At 53.6% G+C, this 21,860-nt stretch overlaps 2 protein-coding genes across 3 annotated transcripts in view; both read left to right on the forward strand.

Annotated features, from left to right (window-relative positions):
- LOC115935376 (DNA-directed RNA polymerase II subunit RPB11-b2-like) overlaps positions 1-610 on the forward strand; it is a 28,477-nt gene extending 27,867 nt beyond the window's left edge. Inside the window, exon 5 of one of the 2 annotated variants that reach the window (XM_063708488.1) lies at positions 484-610. The gene's annotated coding sequence lies outside the window, so the exon portion shown is untranslated. The remainder of the gene's footprint in view (positions 1-483) is intronic. The other variant, XM_063708491.1, reaches the window with a different exon arrangement.
- On the forward strand, positions 469-17,465 carry LOC115932918 (ras GTPase-activating protein 4-like). Its single transcript, XM_063708052.1, is given in 15 exon segments — positions 469-610; positions 744-760; positions 942-968; positions 7,536-7,667; positions 7,969-8,063; positions 9,036-9,063; positions 10,377-10,669; positions 10,875-11,067; positions 11,273-11,410; positions 11,976-12,120; positions 12,659-12,828; positions 14,803-14,910; positions 14,912-14,941; positions 16,772-16,885; positions 17,404-17,465. Coding segments are annotated over 14 exon segments (1,560 nt in total). The 3' UTR covers positions 16,814-16,885; positions 17,404-17,465.
- Positions 17,466-21,860: the final 4,395 nt, after the last annotated feature.

Genomic DNA, 21,860 nt, shown 5'->3' on the forward strand with positions numbered 1-21,860 from the left:
GAGCCAAAAGAACAAGGAGCTGAAACTAGGTGAGAGCCCCAGAGCAGTGAGTTAGGAAGAAGAAGACCAGGAACTGAGTGGTGGGCACTCCAACATGAAGAGGTCCTGGAGAAGGGGAGGGCCTGGCAGCAAAGAAGACTAAAAGAAGTGACAAGGAGTAAAATGCTTGTGTTTGTTTACATGTTTATCTCCTTATTAGGTTGTCTGCTTTCTGAGAGCAGGCATGGTGTTTCACTCATCTCATATCCCCAAAACTCAGTTCAGTTGCAAAATAGGAGCTCAGTTGTGTTTTGGGTTTTTATTTTTGTATATATGTAAAGGACCCCAAAGGATATGTGTTTCCAATATGATTTCCCTTCCATAATCTGTAACATAAAATAAGGTATACAATGTTCATGGTTAACTTCACCAGTGAGCTTTGTAAAATGTTATCCCCCTATCCCTTTTCCATATCTCCCAATTCTGATCATGTTGCCATTACAGGGGCCAGTGTCATTCAAAGATGTGGCTGTGGATTTCACCCAGGAGGAGTGGCGGCAACTGGACCCTGATGAGAAGATAACATACGGGGATGTGATGTTGGAGAACTACAGCCATCTAGTTTCCTTGGGTGAGGATAGCTTGCTTTCTGAATGCTCTCAGTTGAATGGGGTTTTATGCTTGAGTTTGAAGAAATAAGTGACAACACCATTTAATTCCTTGTGGGCACTAGCTGCAGTGTTTATATTATTCTTCATTGAAAGGTTCTAACTTTGATAAGGTAAAAAATGGAGCATTTCTGTTATGCAGCTTATGAGGTGGCAACATCTTGTACTTCGGAGATTCTGAAGCCGAGCAACTTGCCCAAGTCCTTCTTCTTTTCCCATTAACAAGATATGATATCACCAAGCCAAACATCATCATTAAGTTGGAGCAGGGAGAGGAGCTGTGGATAACGGGAGGTGAATTTCCATGTCAACATAGTCCAGGTAAGTTAGTAGAGTATCAAATGTTAAGAAATGCTCATCCTAGACCTTTGGGAGTGACTAAAGAGTTGTTTATATGTATTCGGTACCCTCAGTAACACCTCCCAACCCCCAAATATCACTTTCCTTCCTGCACACATACATGAACTCTTTTGTTTATTTTATATTTGATTTACATTGGTAGGGATTTTTTCATTCTAACCTATACTGGGGACCCATTCACTTCCTCTTCCTCCAGCATTATCGGTCACTTATTTACTCCCTCGCCATTAGAGAATTGTTGTGGGCTGTTTGTTTTTTTGTTTGGTTTTTGGAGACGGAGTCTTGTTCTGTCACCCAGGCTGGTGTGCACTGGTATGATCTCAGCTCACTGCAACCATCACCTCCCAGGTTCAAGCGATTCTCCTTCCTCAGCCTCCTGAGTAGCTGGGATTTCAGGCACATGCCACCAAGCCTGGCTAATTTTTGTATTTTTAGTAGAGACAGGGTTTCACCATGTTGGCCATGCTGGTCTTGAACTCCTGGCCTCAAGTGATCCACCCGCCTCAGCCTCCCCAAGTGCTGAGATTACAGTCCTGAGCCACTGCTCCCGGCCTTACAGAATTGTTTCATTTTGGGGCATTCAGAAGTCTGACATAAAAATTAACTTGAGACTTTTATGTTCATTCTTTTTATCTTCCATTTTCTTTCCTTCCTTGATTTAAAAATACCTTGGACTTATTTTCTGCCCTTGATTTTATTTATTTCTTTAGGCATTCAGATACCAAAACCTCGTCCTCCACCTGTGCTTGTGAATTGAGTCACAGCTTGCGGTGTACCTTATTTCCCCAAGTCCATGCTCAGTTGATGTGATGATGTAGCGCTCCCTCAGCTTTCCCCTCTTTCCCCAATGCTCATTTATGACTTGTCTGTGTGTTCATTTCCCCTTCCCCATAACTGGAATCATGCTCTGTCCATAGTAGACATTCAGGAAGTGTGAATTTCATAAGTGAATGTCGGTTCCTTTTCTTGCCTTTTCAGGAGTGTCCTCTTAGAACCCATTTTCCACTTTTTTGGTTTTCTTTGTATCCCGTAAAAGAGTTTATCTAATCTCAACTTCTAAGACCTTTTTTCCTGTGTATTTTTGCAGCTTGCCTCCAAATTGATATGTCTGACACTTTTAACCTAGTTGAATATTTTACTTGACAATATAGCAGTACCAGTGAGATAGTTCACTTCCTTCTTTCTCAGAATGTCTGATGATAAACTGTGCACATTCCAAAATCATGAATTCTGTCTACCTTCCTCACCTCCCACTATTTGATTGTGCTAGTCTTCTCTCCATGGTTTGTGTTGTCTTCTGTGAAATGACTTGCAGATCGTCAGCACATTCTGTTTCTTTTGACATTAGTGTTCAGTATTCTCCCATACCTGGATTACAGTGGATCCATCTTCCATTCAAATGATCATTGTCCTTTTCCTTCATCTGCATTTTACTTGCTGAGATAATACATATTTTCCCTTCCTTTCTTCCTCTCTTCCCTCCCTCCCTTCCTCCCTCCCTCCCTCCCTTCCTTCCTTCCTTCCGTTTTGAGATAGTGTCTCGCTCTTGTTGCCCAGGCTGGAGTGCAATGGCATGATCTCGGCTCACTGCAGCCTCCCCCTCCCAGGTTCAAGCGATTCTTCTGCCTCAGCCTCCCAAAGTAGCTGGGATTACAGGTGCACACCACCATGCCTGGCTAATTTTTATATTTTTAGTAGAGACGGGGTTTCACCATATTGGTCAGGCTGGTCTCTTAACTCCTGACCTCGTGATCCACCTGCCTCGGCCTCTCAAAGTGCTAGGATTACAGGCCTGAGCCACTGTGCCCAGCCTACTTATTTATTGAGACAGAGTCTCACTCTGTCACTGAGGCTGGAGTGCAGTGGCACAATCTTGGCTCACGATAACCTCTGCCTCCCAGGTTCAAGTGATTCTTGTGCCTCAGCCTCCCGAGTAGCTGAGATTACAGGCATGCACCATCACGCCCGGCCTATTTTTGTATTTTTAGTAGAGACGGGGTTTCAGTCTGTTGGCCAGGAGTTCTCTGTTGAACTCTTGGCCTTGTGATCTGCCCACCTCAGCTTCCCCAGGTGCTGGGATTACAGGTGTGAGCCACTGCACCCAGCCCCCTTCATTTAATTTTAAATTGTGGTTAAAAAAACACGTAACATGGCCAGGCACGGTGGCTCATGCCTGTAATCCCAGCACTTTGGGAGGCCGAGGTGGGCAGATCACGAGGTCAGGAGATCGAGACCATCCTGGCAAACACGGTGAAACCCTGTCTCTACTAAAAATACAAAAAAATTAGCCGGGCGTGGTGGCGGGCGCCTGCAGTCCCAGCTACTTGGGAGGCTGAGGCAAGAGAATGGCCTGAACCCGGGAGGCAGAGCTTGCAGTGAGCGGAGATGACACCGCTGCACTCCAGCCTGGGCAACAGAGCCAGACTCCATCTCAAAAAACAAAAACGTAACATACAATTTACTGTCTTAACCATTTTTAAGTGTACGGTAATGTTAACTGTATTTGCATTGTTGAGCAATAAACTTTAGCGTTGTGCGTTGTGTGTCGGGTTTTGTCAAGCACGTGACGGCGCGTAGTAGGTGTGCAGTGTGGCTCGTCAGCAAGCGCTCTGGCAGGTCGTGCTTTCGCCATCTTCATCCCTACTTACTGTGCTCCCGCTCCCTTGGGTCCCAGGATCCCACTCCTTCGATGAAACTCAGTCTTCCATCTCTGCCTGGTGCTTCTGCCCTGGTTTCTGCTCAACTCGGCGCCGTGTCTCTGTTCCCCAAAGTTCTGTTTCTGTTCTGTGCTGCCCCCTCTCCCTGCCCCCGTTTTGTCTTTTTTAAGAGACAAGGTCTCGGCTGGGCATGGTGGCTCACACCTGTAATCCCAGCACTTGGGGAGGCTGAGGCGGGTGGATCACTGGAGGTCAGGAGTTCCAGACCAACCTGGCCAACAGAATGAGACTACTAAAAATACAAAAATTACCTGGGCGTGGTGACACGCGCCTGTAGTCCCAGATACTTGGAGGCTGAGGCACAAGAATTGCTTGAACTCGGGAGGCGGCAGTGGTGGTGAGGAGAGAACGCGCCACTGCACTCTGGTGCAGAGCCTGGGCGACAGAGCGAGACTCTGTCTTAAAGAAATAAATAAATAAAGACTCTTTCTAGGCCAGGCATGGTGGCTCACGCCTGTAATCCCAGCACTTTGGGAGACCGAGGTGGGTGGATCACCTGAGGTCAGAAGTTCAAGACCAGCCTGGTCAACATGGTGAAACCCCGTCTCTACTAAATATACAAAAATTAGCCAGGCATGGTGGCAGGCGCCTGTAATCCCAGCTAGTCAGGAGGCTGAGGCAGGAGAATCGCTTGAACCTGGGAGGCGGAGGTTGCAGTGAGCAGAGATCGTGCCATTGCACTCCAGCCTGGGCAACAAGAGTGAAACTTCATTCAAAAAAAAAAAAACAAACTCTTTCTAGAGAGAGAAAGAGATGAGAGAGAGAGGGGGGGAGAGAGAGAGAGAGAGAGAGAGAGAGAGAGAGAGAGAGAGAGAGAGAGAGAGAGAGATTGAGATCGAGATCTCCGTCCCTGTCGCCCAGGCTGGAAGTGCGGAGGTGCTATCATGGCTTACTACAGCCTCCAACTCCCGGACTCAAGAGATCCTCCACCCCACCTTCCAAGTAGCTGGCACTACAGGTGCGCACAGCTGACCATGCCTGGCTAATTTTAAAAGTTTTAGGTAAAAATGGGGTGTCCCTATGTTGCCCAGGCTGGAGTGCTGTGGCGTGATCATAGCTCATGGCAGTTTTGAACTCCTGGGCTCGAGCAACCCTCCCACCTCAGCTTCCACATAGCTGGGACTACAGGCCTGCCCACCACGCCCAGCTAATTTTTAAAAATTTTCTATAGAAGTGGAGTCTTGCTGTGTTGCTCAGGCTGGTCTCCAACTCCAGACCTCAAGCCGTCCTCCCACCTCTACCTTCCAAAGTGTTGGGATGACAGGCATGAGCCACAGCACCCGGCCTGTCTGTTCTGGACACACTTGGAGCACTTCTTGCTCTTCCACACCATCTCAATGACCAGGGTTGTCCAGATGGCTCCTAAAGGCTCCCAACAGGGCATATCATGTGAGGACTGCATTTCGTCTGTTTGTAGGACAGTTGTATGTACCTTTTTCATACCTCAGACCCTGTCTAAATCTGAAGTGGTGGTATTTGCTTCCTCTCCCAGCCTTTCACCTCCTGTGCGTTCACTAAATTCACCAGTCACTAAGGCATGAAACTGACAGATTTTACTCTGAACGTCTTTTTCCTTCTGGGAGGTGCCAGGTCCTAGACAGCTGTCTCCATTTTTCTGTTCTTTGCATTCTCACTGGTCTCCCCTGGCCCCTCCTTCTGTACTTTAAGTATTAGCTTGCCTATTGCAGCAGTCTTCTCTTTGATCTTCCTGATTGCCATCTCCTTCTGTCATCGTTCAGTCTACCCATTCTCTTGAGACTAATCTTCCTAAAGCATGGATCTAAATATATCATTTAGGCCGGGCGCAGTGGCTCACACCTGTAATCCCAGCACTGTGGGAGGTGGAGGCAGGTGGATCACCTGAGGTCAGGAGTTCGAGACCACCCTGGCCAACGCGTCTCTACTAAATATAGAAAAATTAGCCAGGCGTGGTGGTGCATGCCTGTAATCCCAGCTACTCCAGAGGCTGAGGCAGGAGAATCACTTGAACCCAGGAGGCAGAGGCTGCAGTGAGCTGAGATCACGCCACTATACTCCAGCCTGGGTGACAGAGCAAGACTGTCTCAAAATGAATAAATCAATCAATCTATCATTTACCTGCTCAAAAACTTTCAGTGGCTCCCAACTGTGGTCGGTTTAGATGCTTAGCTCATTAGAATGCCATCCAAGCTCTAGATCTGTGGCTTTCAAGCTGGGCTTTGAGACGCATCATGAGTTCAAAGGGGAGAGTGAGGGGAAGAAGCTGAATTGGGGATTTCTGGTTTTCTAGCCTGTTGTCAATCTTTGGGTTTTATTTTTCAGATTGTGCTTCCATTTAAAAAAATGAGTTCCAGTTTAAAAATATATATATATGCTGGACTGGGCATGGTGGCTTATGCCTGTAATCCCAGCATTTTGAGTGGTCGAGGTGGGCAGATCACTTGAGCCCAGGAGTTTGAGGTCAGCCTGGGCAACATAGGGAGACCCCATTTCTACAAAAAAAATTTAAAAATTAGCCAGAAGTGGTGGCATGCACTTGTAGTCCCAGCTATTCAGGAGGCTGAGGTGGGAGGAATGCTTGAGCCCAGGAGGTCAAGGCTGCAGTGGGCTGTGATAGTGCCACTGCACTCCAGCCTGGGTGACAGGGTGAGACCCTTTCTCAAAAAAAAGAAAAAAAGTTAAATTAGCTGGGCATGGTGGCACGCACCTGTAGTCCCAGCTACTTGAGAATGTTGAGGTAAAAGAGGATTGCTTGAGCTCAGAGTTCTAAGGTTGCAGTGAGCTATGATTGTGCCACTGCACTCCAGCCTGGGCAAGAGTGATACCCTGATTCTGTAAAAAAAGAAAGAAAGAAAAGTGCTTGAAAACCATCGCAGTAAATGATCCATTCTAAACTATTTTTGGCCATGACTCCCACTGTTTACCCATCCCACGAAGTGTTCATTTCCTACTTCTATTAGAACATGTCACATTCATTCACAAAATATGTACTGATCATTAACTATTTGCCTGCCACTGTTAAGCACTGGGAATAAGACAGTGAACTGAACACGTTACCCTAATAATTGTACACTTTATTGCAGGAAAAGATGGACACTAAAATATATGTGTCAAGGCCGGGCATGGTGGCTCATGCCTGTAACCCTAGCACTTTGGGAGGCCGAGGTCAGGAGTTCGAGACCAGCCTGGGTAACGTGGTGAAACCCCGTCTCTACTAAAAATACAAAAATTAGCCAGAAATCACTTGAACCTGGGAGGCTAAGGTTGCAGTGAGCCGAGATCGTGCCACTGTACTCCATCCTGGGCAACAGAGCAAGACACTGTCTCCAAAAATAACAATAATAAACAAAATAAAATATATGTGTCAAATGGTGACAATTACTGTGAGGGGAAAAAAGTTCCTTGGGAGTGGGAAGTGATTACTTTTTATAAGGTGGTTGAGAAAGGACTCACTGATAAGATACTTACAGAGCTGAAGGAGGTGGAGAGAGAGCCATGCTTACCTCCAAATGAACAGCATTCCAGAGAGGAATATGCATGGCATGTTTAGAACAGCAGAAAAAGCCAATGAGGCTGGAGCGAAGTTCAGCAAAGGCAAAGGTGGAGAGAGTTGAGATCCAAGAGGGAGTAGGGAGTCATGTCACGCCTTGGTGAGGATCGTAAGGATTGTCTTTTACTCTGACAGGACATTTTAACCTCTGCTGTGGCAGAACCTCTAAGGCGAGGAGGCTGTGGGGAACCCAGGGGAGGTGTCTAGGGCAGCTCTGCCTTTTGCCCAGCCTGGGGAGTCCAGTGGCATCAGCCTAACCCCCTCCCACCCTCCTCTGGGCAGATCGTGAAGAAGTCATGCTACCCACGCTGGAATGAGACGTTTGAATTTGAGCTGCAGGAGGGGGCCATGGAGGCGCTGTGCGTGGAGGCCTGGGACTGGGACCTTGTCAGCCGAAACGACTTCCTGGGCAAAGTGAGCACCACCGCCCCGCCCCCCTCCTCCCCCGGCAGGCTGCACCTGCTGTCCCCCAGCACCTGGCTCCATTGCAGCCATCCCATCCTCAGGGACCTCCCTCCAGCTTCCCCAAAGAGGGACACTCAGGAAGCCTGGGACTACCCCGCCACCTCCACCATCTGCCAGAACCAGCAGCTTCCCCCCACCACCACTGGCACTCAGGGACCCTTGGAAGGGGCCCCTCCCCACTAAGAACAGTAGTTGGCAAGGAGGAGACCTAAGTCTCCCAGCTCCAGGAAAACTGCCACTATGTCCCCAGGTGGTGATCGATGTCCAGAGACTGCGGGTGGCGCAGCAGGAGGAGGGCTGGTTCCGGCTGCAGCCCGACCAGTCCAAGAGCCGGCGGCATGACGAGTAAGTGCATGGAGCTGGGCAGCCAGCCGCAAGGGGTGGGGTGGGGGCTGACATTTGGGAATTGGCTACAGGCAGGCAGGGCAGGGCAGGGGGGCTGCTCAGGGGTGAGAGGTCAGGAGACACAGCTCCAGGGTCCCCTCAGCCCCTGCCCACCTAGCCAGCATCCTTCTCATCCCGGCTGGGCTCCACCTCCCCTTTATTTATTATTTATTTATTTATTTTGAGATGGAGTCTCACTCTGTCCCCAGGCTGGAGTGCAATGGCGTGATCTCGACTCACTGCAGGCTCCGCCTCCCGGGTTCACGCCATTCTCTTGCCTCAGCCTCCCAAGTAGCTGGGACTACAGGCACCCGCCACCGCGCCTGGCTAATTTTTTGCATTTTTAGTAGAGACAGGGTTTCACCATGTTAGCCAGGATGGTCTCGATCTCCTGACCTTGTGATCCACCCGCCTCGGCCTCCCCAAGTACTGGGATTACAGGCATGAGCCACCGCGCCCGGCCCCTCCCCTTTATTTTTCCCCACAGTTCTGCATTCAGCTCAGCTCTGTCTTCTGTCTCTTTTTTTTTTTTTTTTTTTTTTTTTGAGATGGAGTCTTGCTCTGTCACCCAGGCTGGAGTGCAGCGGCACAATCTTGGCTCACTGCAACCTCCACCTCCTGGGTTCCAGTGATTCTCCTGCCTCAACCTCCTGATTAGCTGGGATTACAACTGTGTGCCACCATGCTCGGCTAATTTTTGTATTTTTAGTAGAGACGGGGTTTCACCATGTTGGCCAAGTTGGTCTCGAACACCTGACCTCAAGTGATCCACCCGCTTCAGCCTGCCAAAGTGCTAGGATTACAGGCATGGGCCACCGCACCCGGCCAGGTCTGTCTTCTTAGCTCACAGGTTGTACAGGTCTCCTGCTTTCTGCCTCTGGAAGTTTCTGAAACAAGTACTCAGACATTTTCCCTTTGAAAATTTCCCTGCAGACCTCAGACCAGGGTTCAAGTCTCCAAGGTCAGTGTCCCTGAGCCATAGCTCCAACTCCCTATGCCAGATTCTCCAGGAATAGGGTTGTGAGATAAGATAGGACACCGTTGGCCAGGAGCGGTGGCTCATGCCTGTAATCCCAGCTCTTTGGGAGGCCAAGGTGGGAGGATCACTTGGGGCAAGGAGTTTGAGACCACCCTGGGCAAGAAAGTGAGACTCCGTCTCTACAAAGAAATAAAAATTAGGCCAGGCGCGGTGGCTCACGCCTGTAATCCCAGCACTTTGGGAGGTCGAGGTGGGCGGATCACCTGAGGTCAGGAGTTTGAGACCAGCCTGGCCAGATGGCGGGCGCCTGTAATCCCAGCTACTCGGGAGGCTGAGGCAGGCAGAATTGCTTGGACCCCGGAGGCAGAGGTTGTAGTGAGCCAAGATTGCGCCATTGCACTCTAGCCTGGGTGACAAAGCTAGACTCTGTCTCAAAAAAAAAAAAAAAGAACACCCAGTTAAAACTTAATTTCAGATAAACAGTGAATATTTTTTTTTCTTTTTTTTGAGCAGAATCTCACTCTGTCACCTAGGCTGGATGGAGTGCAGTGGCACAGTCTTGGCTCACTGCAACCTCCGCCTCCCAGGTTCAAGCAATTCTCATGCCTCAGCCTCCCGAGTAGCTGGGATTACAGGCATGCACCTGTACCACCAGTGCAGTGGTGATCATAGCTCACTGTAGCCTCCACCTCCTGGGTGCAAGCAATCCTCCCACCTCAACGTTCCAGGTAGCTAGGACCACCTCACCTGGCTAATTTTTGGTAGTTTTAGTAGAGATGGGGTTTCACCGTGATGGCCAGGCTTGATGTTGAACTCCTGACCTGTGCCCAGCTGTGAATACTTTTTTAGTATAAGAATAACCGCTGGGCGTGGTGACTCACACCTGTAATCCCAACACTTTGGGAGTTTGAGGCGGGTGGATCACTTGAGGTCAAGAGTTCGAGACCAGCCTGGCCAACATGGCGAAACCCCATCTCTACTAAAAATACAAAAATTAGCCTGGCATGGTGGTGGGCACCTGTAATCTCAGCTACTGGGGAGGCTGAGGCAGGAGACTCACTTGAACCAGGAGCCAGAGGTTGTAGTGAGCTCACGCCACTGCACTCTAGCCTGGGCCCCGTGCTAGACTCCGTGCCCCGCACCCCCCCCCCCCAAAAAGAATGTGTGTGTGATTAAAATTTAAGTTAGAGACAGTCTCACTATGTTGCCCAGGCTGGTCTCTAACTCCTGGCCTCAAGTGATCCTCCTGCCTTGGCCTCCCAAAGTGCTAGGATTACAAGAGCTAAGAATTCTAGTCATTGATTCACTCACTCATTCATTCATTCATGAATAAACAGTTTGCCCTGCATGTGTACCTGGCCCCCTCCTGGGCGGATACGGCAGGCAAACGGTGCAAGGGCGGCTGCCGGGAGAAGGTGGGCAGCTGGAGTGGGACTGGGGGAGACAGGATCAGTGTGACCTGCGGTGGTCCCCAGGTGGCCGGGATGCAGTACCTGCACGGCGTCCTGGGCCCCATCATCAACAAGGTGTTTGAGGAGAAGAAGTACGTGGAGCTGGACCCCAGCAAAGTGGAAGTTAAGGATGTAGGGTGAGGCCGGGGGTAACTCCGGGGGGGTGCGGGGCGCAGCGGCAGCGGGTTGGGATCAGGCCCTGTCAGCATGTGTGTTTGTGCTTCTGCCCACCCGTGTATTGTCCCCTGTGTCCGTGTCCTGGCTGCTGTGAGAGCCACTGTTCCTGTCGTGGCCCTGGCGCTGACCGCGACCTCCTCTGCCAACCCGCCCCGTTCCACGCAGGTGCTCCGGGCTGCACCGCCCGCAGACCGAGGCCGAGGTGCTGGAGCAGAGCGCGCAGACGCTGCGCGCCCACCTGGGGGCCCTGCTGAGCGCGCTCAGCCGCTCGGTTCGCGCGTGCCCCGCCGTGGTGCGCGCCACCTTCGGCCAGCTCTTCCGGGGCGTGCGCGAGCGCTTCCCCAGCGCCCAGCACGAGGTGCGCCCTCCACCCGCTGGGCTAGGCTGGGCCGGGTTGGACTGGGCTGGGGCGAGGGGCGAAGAGCGGTGGGGAATCAGGGAGCGCTGGGGAGGACCAGAGAGGCTGTGTCCCGGCGAGGGTCAGGGACGGAGCCTGAGGGGAGGGGGCTGCCAGGAGCCCTGGTCTGGGGGACTCCAGCCCGCGCTCTTCCGCACCCCTCCAGAATGTACCGTTCATCGCCGTCACCAGCTTCCTGTGCCTGCGCTCCTTCTCTCCCGCCATCATGTCGCCCAAGCTCTTCCACCTGCGGGAGCGCCACGCGGACGCCCGCACCAGCGGCACCCCGCTCCTGTTGGCCAAGGTGCGGGCCTTGCGGCCACGGGCTGGATGCACAGCTGGGTGTCCTACCGGGGCCCTGGCCTGGACTGCAGAGTGTTCCCTACCGGCTCCGGCAAGGCCACTGGCACGCCCACGTAGGCACTGCACTTCACAGTTTGCAAAGCCTTCCTGTGGCCACCTTGTCCGAGCTCCATCTCATGGATAAGGGAACAGGCCTGCGAGGGGTCGGGGGTTGCCAAGGCCGCCCATCCTGTCGGTGGTGAATCGCGGGACCTTCCAACCCGGGTCTGCTTACTCTCAGGCTGCACCTATGTGCCCGGCACCGGGGTGGGGTATCCAGTGCAGCAGCGTCAGCTAAACCTACAGAGGAAGGCCCAAGTGGTCTCAGTTATCATAAGGCATCAAACTTCATGATCCTCTCCTTCCTGATCCCTAGTGGGGCTGGAGGGGGCCCCTGGGCATGGCCTCTGTCGCCTCTGCCTCCATCGCTACAGCTGAGTAGCAAAGACCTGGGGGGTGGGGGGAGTGGGTGCAGTGGCTAGGCCCCTAACCTAGCAGAACCTGGTCCTTCCTGCTGTCACCTCCAGGCAGTCCAGAACGTGGGCAACATGGACACGCCGGCTTGCAGGGCCAAGGAGGCTTGGATGGAGCCGCTGCAGCCCACCGTGCGCCAGGGCGTGGCGCAGCTGAAGGACTTCATCACCAAGCTCGTGGACATCGAGGAGAAGGACGGTGAGCGCCGCCCTGCACAGACCCGCCCACAGCCTACTGCTGACGTTTGCTCTGCCCTTGAGCCCCACGGCCCCACCCACCGCTGTTTGTTCCTCTCGTGGCCCCACCCACCGCCTGCTGTTGACATTTGCCAGGCCCACAGGCCATAGACCCACGCACCACTGTTTGTGCTTCCTGTGACCCTGCCCACTGCCTGCTGTTGACGTTTGCCCCACCCATAGACCCATGGCCTCACCCCCCATCATCTGTGCCTGTTGACATTTGCTCCATCCTTGAGCTCCATAGCCCCGCCGCCACCTGCTACTGACGCGTGTCCCGCCTCCAAGCCCATGGCCCTGCCTTCCTCAGTCCACCTGTCACCCCGCGCACCACCAGCTGTTGATGTTTGCTCCGCCCTTGAGCCCCATGACTATGTCCACTGCCTGCTGTTCAGATTTGCTCAGCCCTTGAGCCCCACGGCCCTGCCCACTGCTCCGCCCCCCCCAGTCCCGCCCTCATTCACTGGGCTCTCTATTCCCCTCCCTCCCTGGCCTGGCAGAGCTGGACCTGCAGCGGACGCTGAGTTTGCAGGCGCCACCTGTGAAGGAGGGGCCACTCTTCATCCACAGGACCAAGGGCAAGGGCCCCCTCATGTCCTCCTCCTTCAAGAAGCTCTACTTCTCCCTCACTACCGAGGCCCTCAGCTTCACGAAGACGCCCAGCTCCAAGGTGGGTAAGGAGGGAGGCCGGGAAGTGGGGCACCTTAGAGGCACCTGTCCCCTTCCTTGGAGCCCACTTGAGGTACCCCCGGGGTCAGAGAAGAAAGCCAGGTGTGTGGCATCTGTACTGCCCTCCTAGGAGGGCCGGGCACGGTGGCTCACGCCTGTAATCCCAGGACTTTGGGAGGCCAAGGCGGGTGGATCACTTGAGGTTAGGAGTTTGAGACCAGCCTGGCCAACATGGAGAAACCCCATCTCTACTAAAAATACAAAAAATCAGCCGGGTGTGGTGGTGGGTGCCTGTAGTCCCAGCTACTCGGGAGGCTGAGGCATGGGAATCGCTTGAACCCGGGAGGCAGAAGTTGCAGTGAGCCAAGATCGTGCCACTGCACTGCAACCTGGGCAACAGAGCAAGACTCCGTCTCAAAAAAAAAAAAATGAATATGGAGGAAGTTGATCCGACCTTACCAGGTTGTTGAGGATTAAATGAGATGATCTCCCTAAGGGTCCTGACCCAGGGCCTGGCAGGTAGTACTATTTAGGCAAATGGTATTATTAAAGATAGTACATCACCTGGGCTGCTAGATGAGTAGGAGGCTAGGGCAAACAGGGGAGGCTTCCTGGAAGAGGCAGGAATATAGAAGCACGGAATCTTGGTGTGGGAAGGGATCTCAAAGATCACCTTGTACAGCCCTCTCTGAGTCATGGGTCACCTCTCCTGCAAGCTCTCTTCTCCCAGGAAGGGCTGAGGACATACTTCCTCCATGGACCTGGTGACTGCTTGCTGTACACCTGCCCCCAGTCATGCAGGCTATGGGGATGATCTTCCAGGAGTACCCAGCCTAGCCCTGGGCAGGTGAGAGCGGGCTAGGAGTAGGTGAAGGAGCTCATCACCCACCCTGTTCTCAACCAGCTCAGGGGTCCCACCAGATGAGGGGCCCGCCCCTTCCGACCAAAGACCCCTCAGATGATGATAATTATTTTTTGAGACAGGGTCTTGCTCTGTCACCCAGGCTGTAGTGCAGTGGTGCGATCATAGCTGACTGCAGCCTCAAACTCCTGGGCTCCAGCAATCTTCCTGCCTCAGCCTCCCGAGTAGCTGGGACTACAGGCACGTGCCACCAAGCCCAGCTAATTTTCTTTAACTTTTTTTTTTTTGCGGAGATGGGGTCTTGCTATGCTGCCCAGGCTGTTCTCAAACTCCTGGTCTCAGGCAATCCTCCTGCCCCAGCCTCCCAAAGCACTCAGATGATTATTATACATCTTCCTTGCCAGAGTTGAAAGATTTGACTACATGGGCATTATTTAATTCTGGTCCCATTGTTTTTTTTTTTTTTTTTGAGATGGAGTTTCGCTTTTGTTGCCCAGGCCAGAGTGCAATGGTGCGATCTTGGCTCACCGCAACCTCCGCCTCCCGGGTTCAAGCAATTCTCCTGCCTCAGCCTCCCAAGTAGCTGGGATTACAGGCATGCGCCACCTTGCCTGGCTAATTTTGTACTTTTAGTAGACACGGAGTTTCTCCATGTTTGTCAGGCTGGTCTCGAACTCCCAACCTCAGGTGATCCGCCTTCCTCGGCCTCCCAAAATGCTGGGATTACATGTGTGAGCCACTGCGCCCAGTCAGGATATGACTATTAGAGCCTGGGACTACAAAAGCAAGTGGGAAAATTAATAAATGCAAAGTCACAAAGCCTTGGCCACGGCTGGATTGACTTTGTAGCCCAGGGAATGCTGGCTGTCCAGACACTACCCCAAAGCTCACACCTCCGAGGCCTTCTGGGAGTGCCCCCCAGAGAGGCCAGGTCCTCCTCTCCCAGTTGCTGGGCACTTGGTCACCATCAGTCTGTGCTCTGCCCTGGCTGAGGTCACTCTGGGTCTCCCACGCCTACCCCTGGTGCTGCAGAAGGGGAGACTGAGGCCCAGAGATGGGGAATGGAATGCCCCTGGCTAGGTCCCTGAGCCTCCTCCTCCCTGCCTGCCCCAGAAAAGCACCCTCATCAAGTTAGCCAACATCCGGGCAGCGGAAAAGGTTGAGGAAAAGAGCTTTGGCAGCTCGCACGTCATGCAGGTCATCTACACGGACGACGCCGGCTAGGCCCCAGACTGCCTACCTGCACTGCAAGGTGTGGGGAGGGGAGCGGGTGCTGTGGGAGTGGCCTGAACACTGTGGGAGTGGCTTGGGTGCTGTGGGAGTGGCCTGGGTACTGTGGGGGTGGCATGAGCCCTGTGGGAGTGGCCTGGGTATTGTGGGAGTGGCCTGAGCTCTATGGGAGTGGCCTGGGTGCTGTGGGAGTGCCCTGGATGCTATGGGAATGCCCTGGGTGCTGTGGGAATGGCCTGGGTGCTATGGGAGTGGCCTGAGCTCTGTGGGAGTGGCCTGGGTGCTGTGGGAGGGGCCTGAGTGGACTGGATGAGAAAAGAGTTGATTGAGCTTCTCGCCCCGCTACCAGCTACATCAGGCACCACAGAGTGTATCTAATCTGGGAGGTGTCAGGGACAGGTGTGTGTGTGTTGTCCAGGGGCCTGAGCCCCCAGGAGGCCATGGCCCATGTCTTTCCCTGGGCATCCATGTGTAGGTCTGTGTGTGGGCCAGTGCACAGACAGGTGCATCCCCGTGATGTGAAATTTGCACGTCGCACCCGTTTGTTGGAAACTATTTCCAGATAACTGAGATGGGGGCCAGGCACGCTGGTTCACGCGGATAATCCCAGCATTCTAGCCAGGGCAACAGAGCAAGACCCTTTCTCTAAAAAAGAAAGTCTGAGCTGGCACCTGTGTGGTTCTGTGTCTGTATCAATGCCTAATCAAACATTATGCTCTGTGTGGCTCTGGGTGCATGTTCTCAAGTAACCTTCTCATCTGTTCCTTCATTAACTCATTCATTCATTTATTTAAAAAATACTTACTGAGCACCTCCTAGGTTCCAGGCATGATTCTAGGTGAGGGGATACAGTGGCAGATGAGGCAGAGTCCTGCCCTCATGGAGCTGATATCCCAGGGAGAAGATGGGCCAATAAATACATGTTTCAAATGTCGGCTCATGCCTGTAGTCCCAGTACTTTGGGAGGCTGAGGTGGGAGGATCACTGGAGGCCAGGAGTTTGAGAACAGCCTGGCCAATGTAGCAAGACCCCATCTCTACAAAAAAAAAATTAGCCAGCCATGATGGCATGCACCTGTGATTCCAGCTACTTGGGAGGCTGAGGCAGGAAGATAGCCTGAACCCAGGAGTTGGAGGCTGCAGTGAACTATGATCACACCACTGCACTCCAGCCTGGGCTACAGAGTGAGTCCCATGAGTTGAAGGCTCTGATCCACAGGGGGTTGACCAGAGCTGGGTGAGGATGTGAGGCCAGGCTCAGCAGTCACCCTGAGGCAGCTACCCTGTGACCTGAGGCCAATGCCTGCCAACTGTGATCTCAGTTTCCCCAAATGTAAAACAGCTGGAGAGGCTGGGCACGGTGGCTCACGCCTGTCATCCCAGCACTTTGGAAGTCCGAGGCGGGCAGATCACCTGAGGTCAGGAGCAGCCTGGCCAACAGGGTGAAACCCTGTCTCTACTAAAATGACAAAATTAGCTGGGCGTGGTGGCAGGCGTCTGTAATCCCAGCTACTCAGGAAGCTGAGGCAGGGAGAATTGCTTGAACCTGGGAGGCAGAGGTTGCAGTGAGCCGAGATGACGCCACTGCACTCTAGCCTGGGCGACAGAGTGAGACTCTATCTCAAAAAAATAAAATAAAATAAATAACAGTCAGAGAGAGGCAGCCCTGTGCCCCATCCAGAGCAGAGAGGAATGTCAGGGGGTAGTGATTGGTGGTGAACAGTAGGGTCTGGCACAGGGAAAACACATCAGTGGCAGAGCCAGTTGTTATAGGGGTAGGGGGAGATACAAGGAAGGTCCCAGCCCAGGACCTGGGAGTGGCCTGGGCACAAGCTGAGGGTTCTCTCCTGCAGGACAGCCACAGTGTGGAAGACCCTGTGCCCCTTCTGGGGTGAGGAGTACCAAGTGCACCTGCTGCCCACCTTCCACGCTGTGGCTTTCTACGTCATGGATGAGGATGCCCTCAGGTGAGTGCCCCCCTCTCCAGCTGGGACCCAGACCTGGCCATCTGATTGCTCCCTGGTCCATTTCACCACCAGGACTCCTGGGTCCTTTTTGGCATCCTCTTTGCAGCCTGGAGGGAGGCAGAGCCTGGGGGCCTGGGAGGGCGAAAGGCTTGAGCGTGTGGGTGTGCGCATGCGTGGCTCCATGGTGCATGCGGCACATACACACGTGTGTGTGCAGGCATGCGGGCACAAGTGTGCATGGACTACACGTGTGCGTGCAGGTGTGAGCTGTGAGATGGGCACCCAGAGAGTGTGAGCTTGGCATGTGTGGGCATGTGAGAAACCTATCACATCCCCCTAGAGGGTCCAGAACCCACAGCCTACAGAAGGGCCACAGGTCCAGCTCTGTTGGGTTACTCTGGAAATGACAGTGGTGTCCACCACCCTGCTCCCCCCAGGGGGGCCCTGAACTTGGTGGGAGGTCCCAGAGGGTAGATACTGAAGCTCTGCCCAGCTCTGCCTCCATCTCCCTCCTCTAGCCGGGACGACGTTATCGGAAAGGTCTGCCTTACGAGGGACACCATAGCCTCTCACCCTAAGGGTAAGTTCTCCCTTCCCTCCCGCACTGGTCTGCCCAGTCCCTGGCTTCCCTCCCACTCGGAGACCTCCCCTCTAGGCTCCGTCTGGTCTCCTGCTCAGGGAAAGCCATTTCTACTCTCCCCAGAAGCCGGGGCCACGTTCTGTACTCCTGGCCTCTGTTCTGCAGCATGTTCCCAAGCCTGGTTGGTACTGCCTCTTCCCTAGGGTGAAGAGGGGCTGCTATGGGTGGAATCTGAGGCCTCTGCTGGCAGAAGAAGGGGCCGCCTTACACTCTATTGCTGAAGCATAGGGACCCCTTCTCCAAATCAGGCCAGCTCCTTCTGTAACCCATGGGGTCGCCTCCATCTGGGCCCTAGTACTACTGTGTCCTAAGTCTGAAGGGTTGGCCTAGAGCCAGTCCAGGCTGGAGATCCCTTTCAGTTATTTCTGGGATGCAGACATTGTTTTGTGTTATTGTTTTTACAATTTTTATATAGTTTTTTTTAAAAAAAAAAAAGGCCGGGCACGGTGGCTCACACCTGTAATCCCAGCACTTTGGGAGGCCGAGACGGGTGGATCACGAGGTCAGGAGATCGAGGCCATCCTGGCTAACACGGTGAAACCCCGTCTCTACTAAAAATACAAAAAAATTAACTGGGCGTGGTGGCAGGCACCTGTAGTCCTAGCTACTTGGCAGGCTGAAGCAGGAGAATGGCGTGAACCCGGGAAGCAGAGCTTGCAGTAAGCTGAGATCGCGCCACTGCACTCCAGCCTCAGCAACGGAGCAAAACTCCACCTCAAAAATAAATAAATAAATGAATAAAAAATAAAATAGAGGCCGGGTACAGTGGCTCACACCTATAATCCCAGCACTTTGGGAGGCCGAGGCAGGTGGATCACCTGAGGTCAGGGGTTCAAGACCAGCCTGGCCAACATGGCAAAACTCTGTCTCTACTAAAAATACAAAAAATTAGCTGGACGTGGTGGTGGGCACCTGTAATCCCAGCTACTCAGGAGGCTGAGGCAGGAGAATCGCTTGAATCCAGGAGGCGGAGGTTGCAGTGAGTCAAGATCACGCCATTGCACTCCAACCTGGATGACAGAGCAAGACTCCATCTCCAAAAGAAAAACAAAGATGGAGGCCGGGCATGGTGGCTCACACCTGTAATCCCAGTGGCAATTCACTTGAGATTAGGAGTTCAAGACCAGCCTCGTCAACATGGTGAAACCCTGTCTCTAGTAAAAATATAAAAATTACCTGGGCATGGTGGCACTCACCTGTAATCCCAGCTACTAGGGAGGCTGAGACAGGAAAATCTCTTGAACCTGGGAGGCAGAGGTTGCAGTGAGCCAAGATTGCGCCATTGCACTCCAGCCTAGGTGACAGAGCAAGACTCTGTCTCAAAAAAAAAAAAAAAAAAAAAATGGAGATGGGGGTCTCACTCTGTTGTCCAGGCTGGTCTTGAACTCCTGGCTTTGACAGATCCTCCCGCCTTGGCCTCCCCAAGGTGCTAGGATTACAGGTGTGAACCACCATGCTCTGCCCAGACATGATTTTGAGGGTTCAGCCCTGTGCCAGCCTCACTGTGTGTGACCTTGGGCAGCTCTTTGCCTTCTCTGGGCTTCTCTGAGGGTTCAAACCAGTTCTTGGATGCTATGGGCTCTGCCATCAGAGCCTTTGTGTCCGGCTTACTGGCTTCCCCCCACACACACCTGCTCCTGTCTGTGACGCTGGGCCAGGGATGGGGGCAGGGCGGAGGCAGGTTCTGCTGACTCATGGGGCTTCTTGGCCCCTGCCAGGCCAAAGGCCTTTCCCACCTGCAGCCTTAGCCAGCGTCTCTGGGGTCTAGTGGCCCCAGTGAGGCTATTCCTCCGGGTGCCTTGTAGCTTCCCCATCCAGGCCTCAGACCCTCCTCCCAGCAGCCCTAGGGGAGGGCCACTCTCTTCCCGTTTTAAGATGGGGAATCTGGCTGGGTACAGCGGCCCACGCTTATAATCCCAGCACCTTGGGAGGCTGAGGTGGGAGGATTGCTTGAGGTCAGGAGTTTGAGACCAGACTGAGCAACATAGCAAGACTCCATCTTTTTTTTTTTTTTTTTTTTTTTGAGATGGGGTCTTACTCTGTCACCCAGTCTGGAGTGCAATGGCGCGATCTGAGTTCAAGCAATTCTCCTGCCTCAGCCTCCTGAGGAGCTGGGATTACAGGCATGCACCACCACACCTGGCTCACAGGGTGAGACCCTGTCTCTAAAAACGACGACGACAAAAATGACACAATAGTGAGGGCACAGGCCCCAGGTCACTGACTTAGATTCTAATCCCAGCTCTTCCAACTGCTGTTTCTTCACCTGCTGAGCCTCAGTTTCCCCATCTGTCATTGGGGATACCAGCCCCTGCTTCACGGGTGCCTAGGGGATTCCCAGGAGATTATGGAGGTGCCTCAAGGTGCCTGGTGGGGCTGAGGGTGGAGGGTATGGGGGTTCAGGGCCAGGTCCCTGGCTGAGCTGACCCCACAGGTTTCAGCGGGTGGGCCCACCTGACGGAAGTCGACCCCGATGAGGAGGTGCAGGGCGAGATCCACCTGCGGCTGGAAGTGCGGCCAGGGGCCCGGGCCTGCCGGCTACGCTGCTCTGTGCTGGAGGCCAGGTGAGACTCAGGGGCCTGGGGGCGGGCAGTGGGTCCCCTGCAACTAGAGAAACCCAGTGAGGAAGCTGAGCCCCCCCTCGCCCCACCTCTACCTCCTGGTCCCAGAGCTGGCCACCTCCCATCAAAGCCTGCTCTCAAGAGAGGGTCTCGCCAGGCACGGTGTCTCACACCTGTAATCCCAGCACTGTGGGAGGCCGAGGCAGGTGGTTCACCTGAGGCCAGGAGTTCAAGACCAGCCTGACCACCATGGTGAGACCCTGTCTCTACTAAAAATACAACAATTAGCCGGGCATGGTGGCAGGCGCCTGTAATCTCAGCTACTCAGGAGGCTGAGGCAGGAGTCTTGAACCCAGGAGGCAGAGGTTGCAGTGAGCCGAGATGGTGCCACTGCACTCCAGCCTGGGTGACAAGTGAGACTGCATCTCAGAAAAAAAAAAAGAAAGGAAAAAGAGAGGGTCTGGGGAGGTTTTCTGGACTTGAAGATGCTTCTTGGGTGATTTCCACTCAAGGGGATATGTCCCTTAAGGGACAGTCTAATGTTCTCATGGAGGAACTGGAGCCATCACAGAGGAGTGGAGTAGGGGGTATGGGTGAGGAGACCCCGAACTCTGATCACACAGCCTCAGTCCCCCAGTGCTAAGGCCGGCTTCCCTATGTTTAACGCCAGTGTGAACTTGACCTGGTGGGAGTGTGTGTAAGTGGGTCCCTCGTGGGGCTGGGGGGGTGAAAAGAGTTGCTGAAAATCTCCCGATGGGCAAATTGAGGGTTCCCCCAAGGAGGGACAGTGGTTTGGATGGTTCCATGGGCCTGAGTCACCTGTGATAGGGCCACCCCCCAACCCCCAGGGTATTTTTAGCTGCACGCTGCACTCCCGTCTGGGCCTGGGTCTGAGTCACACTCTGTCCGTGAGAAGCGTCTTTCCTTCTGGCTCCAAACCCACCTCCCCAAGTCGCTCCCTGCCTGTGAGGCAGGAGGGTGGCCCCCAGCCAGGCAGCCCTATGGAGCCAGTGTTCCCCCCACCCTTGAGGGGTCAGCCTGTCTAAGAGGAAGACTTCCCTTGGGCAGAGGGGTGTGGGTCGGATGATGCCCATGTTGCTCACTCTGGCTTCCCGGGAGTTATTTTCTGTCCTGAGAAAATAGAAATGGATGGAAAATGTCTGGGCTTGGGCGGAGCCTCAGCCACGCCCCCACACTCGCTCACTCTCTGGCCTCTGCCATTCATTCCCCTCCGCCCCACCCCAACTCACCCGCTTCCTCCATCCTTATCCTTTCCGGGCACCAGGCTGTCTGGGGGACAGGCATGCACACGTGTGCACCCGCTCACACACGTGGCCGGGCTCTGGGACCTCGGTGCCACTTCTCCCAGGCACCCATCGTCACCCACGGAGATGGGAGGCATGGAAGCATGTCTCCCTGGCCCTCCCCTCTCTCCAGGAATCTCCCCTCTCCCATCCTCTGGGGCCACAGTGGTTGGCCTTCTAGTGAGTCCTAGCAGGGGAGAGGAATGTCCAGGCCTCTCTCAGAGTGACGGGACTTGTCCCCCGTTGTCCTCGGCAATGAGACTCCTGCTGCAATTCCAAGTCAGCCTAAGAAGGTCCATTTGCTGCAGAGGAAGAAAGAACATTTCCTCCTTATTTTTTCTGGGGAGATTCTCAATATTTCAGTAAAACCTTGGGTTTTTTTTGTTTTTTGTTTTAGAGACAATCTTGCTTCATCATCCAGGCTGGAGTGCAGTGGCCCGATCTCAGCTGGCTGCAACCTCCACCTTCTG

The sequence above is a fragment of the Gorilla gorilla genome, chromosome 6 (genome assembly GCF_029281585.2).
Source record: "Gorilla gorilla gorilla isolate KB3781 chromosome 6, NHGRI_mGorGor1-v2.1_pri, whole genome shotgun sequence".
Lineage (NCBI taxonomy): Eukaryota > Metazoa > Chordata > Mammalia > Primates > Hominidae > Gorilla > Gorilla gorilla.